This window comes from Benincasa hispida, chromosome 2, assembly GCF_009727055.1.
Source record: "Benincasa hispida cultivar B227 chromosome 2, ASM972705v1, whole genome shotgun sequence".
NCBI classification, from domain to species: Eukaryota; Viridiplantae; Streptophyta; class Magnoliopsida; order Cucurbitales; family Cucurbitaceae; genus Benincasa; species Benincasa hispida.
In genome coordinates this window covers 9,737,915-9,745,792 of record NC_052350.1, presented here as the reverse complement: position 1 = coordinate 9,745,792, position 7,878 = coordinate 9,737,915, and the positions used below count along the sequence as shown (strand labels likewise).

At 34.2% G+C, this 7,878-nt stretch overlaps 1 protein-coding gene across 2 annotated transcripts; it reads left to right on the top strand.

The window, feature by feature from the left end:
* The first annotated feature begins 2,216 nt into the window (after positions 1-2,216).
* Positions 2,217-5,337, top strand: LOC120071856 (histone deacetylase 6-like). 2 transcript variants are annotated; one of them, XM_039024257.1, is made up of 6 exons: positions 2,217-2,902; positions 3,328-3,768; positions 3,866-4,008; positions 4,393-4,480; positions 4,617-4,744; positions 5,011-5,337. In XM_039024257.1, exons 1-6 carry the CDS (start codon positions 2,360-2,362, stop codon positions 5,033-5,035), a joined length of 1,368 nt encoding a protein of 455 aa, XP_038880185.1. In that variant the 5' UTR covers positions 2,217-2,359; the 3' UTR covers positions 5,036-5,337. The 2 variants fall into 2 exon arrangements, with proteins under 2 accessions (XP_038880185.1, XP_038880184.1); XM_039024256.1 differs by having other exon boundaries at positions 4,934-5,337.
* Positions 5,338-7,878: the final 2,541 nt, after the last annotated feature.

Sequence of the window (7,878 nt, the reverse complement as noted above, 5' to 3'; positions counted from 1 at the left end):
AAAAGTTTTTTTAAAAAAAAAATAATAAAATGCTGCATATTTTGTTGCTATGTTTCTTTGCACGATAACACATGAAGGCATTGTATTTAAGAATTTTCTTTTAGAAATTTGGAGTGCATTCAATAAGTTATCCAAATCAAACATTTGAAAACACCATTCAGTAAAAGAAATTGTATTATGTGTGTGTTTTTTTTAATGTGTTTAAATATGTAGAATAAAAAATGGGATCTTAATTTTTAAAATTACTTGTGGTAGGTTTAAATTAGTAGGTTCGCTGGATGAGTGATCCAAAATTTGAGAGATCATCCTACTTTTTGAAATTCAAGTTTTCTTGACCTTTTGCTGACATTCTATTCAGGTGAAAGTACCAAAATGAAATCTCGTGCATCTATATTGGACCTCTCACTCTTTCCTTTCTCTTTCATACATATCGATTCCCCTCTTTTGTTCTCTCACACTTAGCTTCAGAAAATCATTAAAGAAGAAGAAGACTCACTACAACATGAAGAAGAAGAGGAGGAAGAAACACACAAAGAAATTAAAGGTATTTTTGTAAATTTAATGATGATCATGATATAAGACAAAATTCTTCCATTTAAGGGAAAAAAGGGAGAAAATTCATTTTTTACATTGGGATTGATTTTTTATATAATTAACTCTAAATTAGCTTCATTATAAATTTTAAAGTTTAATTACCTTTTGTTATATAACTTTTTCATAAATTTGTTTCATATCACAAAATTTTAATTTATCAACTATTCAATTATTGATAAAGGTTAAATTCAAAGGGTTATTGATCAAGTTAGTGTCATCACGTCATCCACCAATGATAATTTTCCAAGCATATACACGAAGAAAATTTGGTTTTTAGTTAATTAATTATATGTCATTTAAACTTTCTAAAGATAGATAGATATTTTCCAAATATGTGTGATCTTAGTAATATATCTTATCATATAATTGGAGTAAGCTAACTTAAAAAATGGGTTATTAGCAAAGTAGTTTGAAAGCACTTTATTAAGATTGAATTGATTTATATTAAGATTCCATGGTCCCTTTTAGGCTGTAACTAATCCCCACATTTTCCCATCAAAGTCAAAAAGTTTCAATTACCTTTGCCTTCACAACCAAATACCTTATGTTTCAAATCACCCAAAAGTTTTTTTTTTTTTTTTTTTTTTTTTTTTTAAAAAAAAAAAAAAAAAAAATTAAAATCATGTTCTCTTTTATTTTTCCATAAAATGTTTAATCAACTTGACAACATTATCTTCCATAATTACTTTATCTTTTGGTTCATATCTTATTTTCATTTCCATATATTTATTATTTAATTAACAATGAAAATATTTTATACAAGGATGAAAAAAAAATATTCATTTTCTTTACATCTACCAATTAAGTTAACTTAAGTCTTAAATATTCAATTTGATCCGATAGTACTTTAAACCTAAATGATTAATGGTAAAATTGCTAATTTTATTTTTAGTTTTTGTAGCTACATATCACTTACAATCTCATAGTTATTAGAAGAACTCGACTTTAACATTTTAATTGTGACTTATTTAATAGATTTTTGAGATATTTTCTAATTTATCATTTGAAATTGTATTTATTTTATAATTCATTCAAATTTTGGGACCAAAATTGTAAGTTAGAGATTAAAATGATATATTATGCTATCTATCAAACTGAGTGTATATACGTAAAAATAAATACTCTTTTTTAAATGATACCTTTTCATAGTCTTTGTTATTGAAGGAGAGTGACGACTCTTCATGATGAAAATGATCGAATAACAATAATTTTAATTTCTTATAACAAATATTATTAATAAAGGGATATCTTAATTTTGAGAGCTTTTCATAATAGTTCTTAACGTAGAAAGTTTGCAAACTCTTTTAGGAAACATACACTTCTTTCAAGATCTAACTTTTCACAAATTATTCTCAAAATAAAAGGTTTTTTTTCCCCACAAATTCATATATATTTTTTTTATTTTTCTTGACGCTCATTGGTGAAGCCAAAATGTCAGAGCCCTGGTGATCTCTTTACCTTATGGGCCTGCTCATTGAAGGCCCATTAGACGAATAGCAATATATTGGGCCGATGAAGGCCAGCATTAGTCCAGAAAACTTGGGCCGAGTTTCGGGCTTTGAACGTGTTGAAAAGGCCCATATATGAACCGGTCTATTTGTTCTTTAAACCAGTCTCCTCACGCTCGTTGTCTTTGAGTTTCCGCCTACTCCATTGGCTTTTGGCTGTTGCAGGTTCTTCTTCAGTTCTCTTGTGTTTTCGTTTTCAATTTTCTTCAATTTGCTAGCAGGGTCGTCCATTTGGCGGCGGTAAAGTGAGGGTGGATATGGCAGATGACATTTACGGCGGCGCTTCACTTCCATCAGGTCCCGATGGTCGGAAACGCCGTGTGACCTACTTCTACGAGCCTACAATCGGCGATTACTATTACGGCCAAGGCCATCCGATGAAACCTCACCGTATCCGCATGGCCCATAATCTCATCGTTCACTACGGCCTTCACCGTCGGATGGAGATCAACCGGCCCTATCCTGCCGGTACTGAGGATATCCGGAGGTTTCACTCCGACGACTATGTCGATTTTCTCGCCTCCGTCAGCCCCGAAACGCTGTCGGATCACGCTTTCTCTCGCCATCTCAAGCGCTTTAATGTTGGTGAGGACTGCCCTGTTTTTGATGGCTTGTTCGGCTTCTGCCAGGCCTCTGCTGGCGGCTCCATTGGTGCTGCTGTCAAGCTCAATCGCGGCGATGCTGATATTGCTATCAATTGGGCTGGTGGGCTTCATCATGCTAAAAAGTCTGAGGCCTCCGGTTTCTGTTACGTCAATGATATTGTATTGGGGATTCTTGAGCTGCTGAAGTATCACAGGGTAATCTTCTTAAAGAAGAATACTTGTATTATAAGTGTTTTAGTTTTTTCTAATTGTGCTGGATGCTTTCTACATTTAGTTATATATTTTACTTTTTCTTCTTCTTGAAGTTTGAGTGTGACTGATTATTTGGCAATGTGGGACTTAATGTGAATTAAAAATTCTACTTGAAGTAGTGGTTCTTACAAATGAAGATTTTATGTTTGCTGGATTACACAATCATTATATTATACTATTTGGCTATTTTTGTACTGTGATTTTGTGTTTTACCTTAATTCTGTTCGGTTTTCGGGTCCAGGTATGGGGTTACGCTGAGCATGCGGTTTTGAACATTTCTCTTCAATATCTTAAACAAATGCATCAAATTGTCCTGTTATAGCTTTAGCTATGCTTCATTTTCTAAGGTGCTCAATATCATTGTGCAGCGTGTACTATATATTGACATTGATGTTCATCATGGTGATGGCGTGGAGGAGGCATTTTACATTACTGACAGAGTAATGACGGTCTCCTTTCATAAATTTGGGGATTTCTTTCCAGGGACTGGGCACATTAAGGATGTTGGAGTAGGGACTGGTAAAAACTATGCCCTTAATGTCCCCTTAAATGATGGAATGGATGATGACAGTTTTCGTGGTCTGTTTAGGCCACTCATTCAAAAAGTTATGGAGGTGTATCAGCCTGATGCAGTAGTACTCCAATGCGGAGCTGATTCATTGTCTGGTGATAGGTTGGGGTGCTTCAACTTATCTGTGAAGGGCCATGCAGATTGTCTTCGTTTCTTGAGATCATTTAATGTTCCTTTAATGGTATTAGGTGGAGGAGGATATACAATCCGCAATGTTGCTCGCTGCTGGTGTTACGAGGTTTCTCTCTTCCTTTGTGTCCATGTGTATTCTATTTTATCTTGTAGAATTAGGATGTATCCTTACAAGTTGTGTTTATGGGGATTTCTCTCAACAGACAGCAGTTGCTGTTGGAGTTGAACCTGACAATAAATTGCCTTACAACGAGTATTTCGAGTATTTTGGACCTGATTACGCGCTTCACATAGAACCATCGAACATGGAGAATCTAAATTCACCTAAAGATATGGAAAAGATAAGGTGACTTCTGATTAAATGTTGTTCTTTCATGGCATACTTGGTCCGTACTTCTTTCAATTGAACATTGTAAATTTAGTTTCTTTCGATGTTGATAGTCTTAGTAGAAATGCACTTTTCCAAGAAATAATCGATCGTCAGAAATGTTCAAAATGCTTACTTATGTGGTTTGGAAATTAACTTGCATAGTTGTAGTCGCTAGTTAGCATTGGCATTGCTCCATTTTGGTAGCAAAAATACTGTGAATAAAGGATAACCCGTATCTAAGAGACTAGTTCACTTCTTGTTCATACATTAAATGGCAAATAAGTTTTGGGTTTCAAGAACTTGTATGGTTGTCTGACTGAATAATCTAATATAGACAAGTTGCCTCATTTCTTCTTGCAGGAACACCCTGCTGGAGCAACTCTCTAGACTCCCACATGCACCCAGTGTACCGTTCCAGATGACTCCCTCGTCAGAAGTTCCGGAAGAGGTTACAAAAAACCTGCACCATAATTTTTACATTTAGTTACCACTACCATTATAATACCCTGCACACTGCTTCATAATTTCTATTTGTATGTAGCGCTTTCTTCTCTTGAGATCATCCTGGTTTCTTTGGTTGTAAGGTTGAAGAGAACATTGAACGTAGACCCAAACGCCGTATTTGGAATGGTGAGGATTATGATTCTGATTCTGAAGAAAACAGAAAGCGACCAAACATTAGTGAAGGGACTGGTGTAAATAACATGACAAGGTAAAGCCTTAAAGCTATATTTTCTTTCTCGTACATTTTTCTTGTCGCACCAAACGTTGCCTTGGGAGGGTAAGCTTTTCTTAGCACTGGATATTAAATTTCAAAGGTAGATATATCTTGAGCTAATCATTGAGGCATTCCAATTTCTGCAAAACCTAAATTACTGAATATCAAGTACATATGAGGCAGGGACGTAGTAGATGGTATGGAGGAAGATAAAAACATGGACCATCAATCTTGTTGACACATAAAATCTCATCGTGTAGAGTTCTCGACGACCTTGAAGTCTAACCAATTTCGATAAGCAACACCTAGGATCAAGCCATACTTCTTAAAGCCTGGGTTTCGTCTTCTAATTTGGCTTAGCATTGGAACATAAGGATCAATCTTCTGTTTCAAGGCTTTCTGTTCTCAACGTGAAAGTTCCAATTTGTACACAAGGAATACACTGTAAACAGGAATGAAGGACATTTACATCGGAGACTTTTGTACCAATATTTTGATGTAGTTGATTTAAACTTGATGAGATATTCTCTGTTGTGTATGAACTTGATAATTCAGAATTAAAAGTTCACATCATGTCACATTTTAAACTTCGGTATCCTTACATTGGTTGGATGGTTATTCGACATCCAAGCTTAGAAGGTTTTTCCAAAATCCATATGACAAAACCTGCGTCAAATGGATCTTCAAGGTTACTCTTTTCATATCATAATGATAAAAAATATCATTTCTTTAATGTCGAAACTATTACGCCTCTAATTAGTAAGAATCCCATTAATTGGATTTCTCCACTTCTTTTTACTTTTCTCAATGAATTCCTCAAATATCTTCCGGACTAGTATTTATATTTGTTTTTTTTTTTTTAAAAAAAAATTCTCCTGAACTGTGGGATTGATTTCAATTATAAACCTCTGAATTTCTTAAGTTTTATTTTAACTGTTGAAGTTATTTGTAGGTTCTGCTCGGATTGCAATGGTCACTCAAGATACTCTGTTTCTGTCTTCAATTTGCAGGATTAAGTGGAAAAATGGGGTTGTTTTCAAAATTAGCAAAAATAGGGTTTGACAAAATGTATTTGTTCCCCTAAGCATAGAGGTATAGAGCTAAGCGGAGCAATGAAAACTATTAGCTCTCAAATTTCTTCTAAAATTGTAATGGTTTTTTATGTTCCGTCTTTAAGGAAGACGGAACCAATTTCTTTTCTCCTTTTTTCCTTTTTTTTTTTCTTCGCGAATTCTGTTATTTAAAAAAAAAAAAAATGATAAATGATTTTAGGTGAGATCTAAAAATTACTGTGTTATATAATTAGGTGAGATTTTGAAGAGAAATAATTGAAAGATCAATACCAATTCCATATCATATTTATGTTTTGCAGGGAAGAATTATTGATTTTGGTTTTTAAAGTATTTGAAACATTATTGTTTGCTGAAAACTATTTGAAAAGATAGATTTCGTTACGTATTGGTAATAACCGTTTAATTGACCAATTTTATCCGTTTTGTTTATAATTCCTGTTTTTTCAAATTAATCTAAAATGAAATAATTGAAAGAACACTAGGTTTTTTATGCTTGAACTATTATATAAAATGAGTTCAATGAATGTAACATTAAAAGCAAAATGCTCTTCTATTCATTATTGCAAGATGATCCTCTTCGATCATGCCTAGAATGCTCACCTATAACTCCGTACATTTGATGTTTGACCTTCATCAATATCCTCATACGTGATCGATAGGTCACATATTGATCATCAAATTCAAATGGATTATGATAGGATTGACCTATGTCCATATTGTGTATTCTTGGATTGTCAAAGGAGGAATTGTTGAATATGGAGCAAACGTCATCGAAGGTTGCATTATGGGCGTAGGTGTGTACTTGCAGTGAATGATGAAGTTTCATATTGTACTCCGTGTTCAACTGAGATGCTGGGATTCCGTACATGGTCATCTTTTGGTTGGACAAAATGATCCTCATCTTGAGCTGAATTGCCTCTGTTTAGATCAAGGACAAAAATATCGTTATCGGTGTAAATATCAGTAAGTCAGATTTACGGATATATTGACAGATATTTAAATGTCAATGGATATTCTAAGAAAAATCATACCATGGAAATGTTAGGTTTTATGTTCTAAAACTCGTGGTTTGTAAACAATAAACTTATTTATGATAAATTAAATAAAGTTGTTATTGAAGTTTGATTCAATAAAGTTGTATTGAATATATGAATTGCTTATTTCGTTTTAGAAATAAATTCAATAAACTAAAAGATCCATGACTATTACATGAGTACTTGAACTTTATGTGGAGACATATAAGTGGATCAGGTTCAAGTAAATAGTCTAAATGATCTATAATATATGAATAAGATTGGATGTCTTATTCTGGTAACACGATCGAATGCGACCCACTTTGTAGTTGTTACAAGGAGTTGTAAAGTGCTACAAACAAAGTTATCCTGATTCGTACATGTAGTGACATGAGGAGTGAGGGCGTCCTGTGCAATAAGTTTGCGCAAGATCGGACTAAGAAATAAGTCACTCTTACTTTATAACACTGTTTACTGTTTAATACTGACTATTTCAAAGAGATGACCTAGGTAACTTGACCTTAATCTTGAGCTAACTATGAACTCTTGTTTATTCGGGATTATCCTTAGATTTGCATAGGTGAAGGTTGGCTCAACAGTGCCAGCTCAAGAAGCCTTTCATTTAAGGTGTAAGACCGGGTAGATAGTTAGAGACATAGGGTGCAGGATGGAATTCACTCTCATCTGCTTTTAGGGATAGTAGAGAGGTTGTTTTCTTCAATGCTGACTCCGGGTCTTGAAAAAGGGGCCCCACCATCTCATGGCCCGAGAGAAACTCGGTTTGATGATTAGATCACAAACCAATTGTTCATTAGAGGATTAGTGGGACTTAAGGAACAAGGGGTAATCTCGGGGGTAAATCAACTATTTGACCCAGCCGTTATTACGAACAACCTATGAAGGGTTAACTTACTAATCATAGTTATATCGAGTGGACACAATATATCTACAGTGAGGGGAGTGTAACTATGTGCTTTAGTGAAGTGACCCGGTAGTTAATGAATGGGGGTTAATTCGGTGTAAAGAGTTTAGCCAATTAATC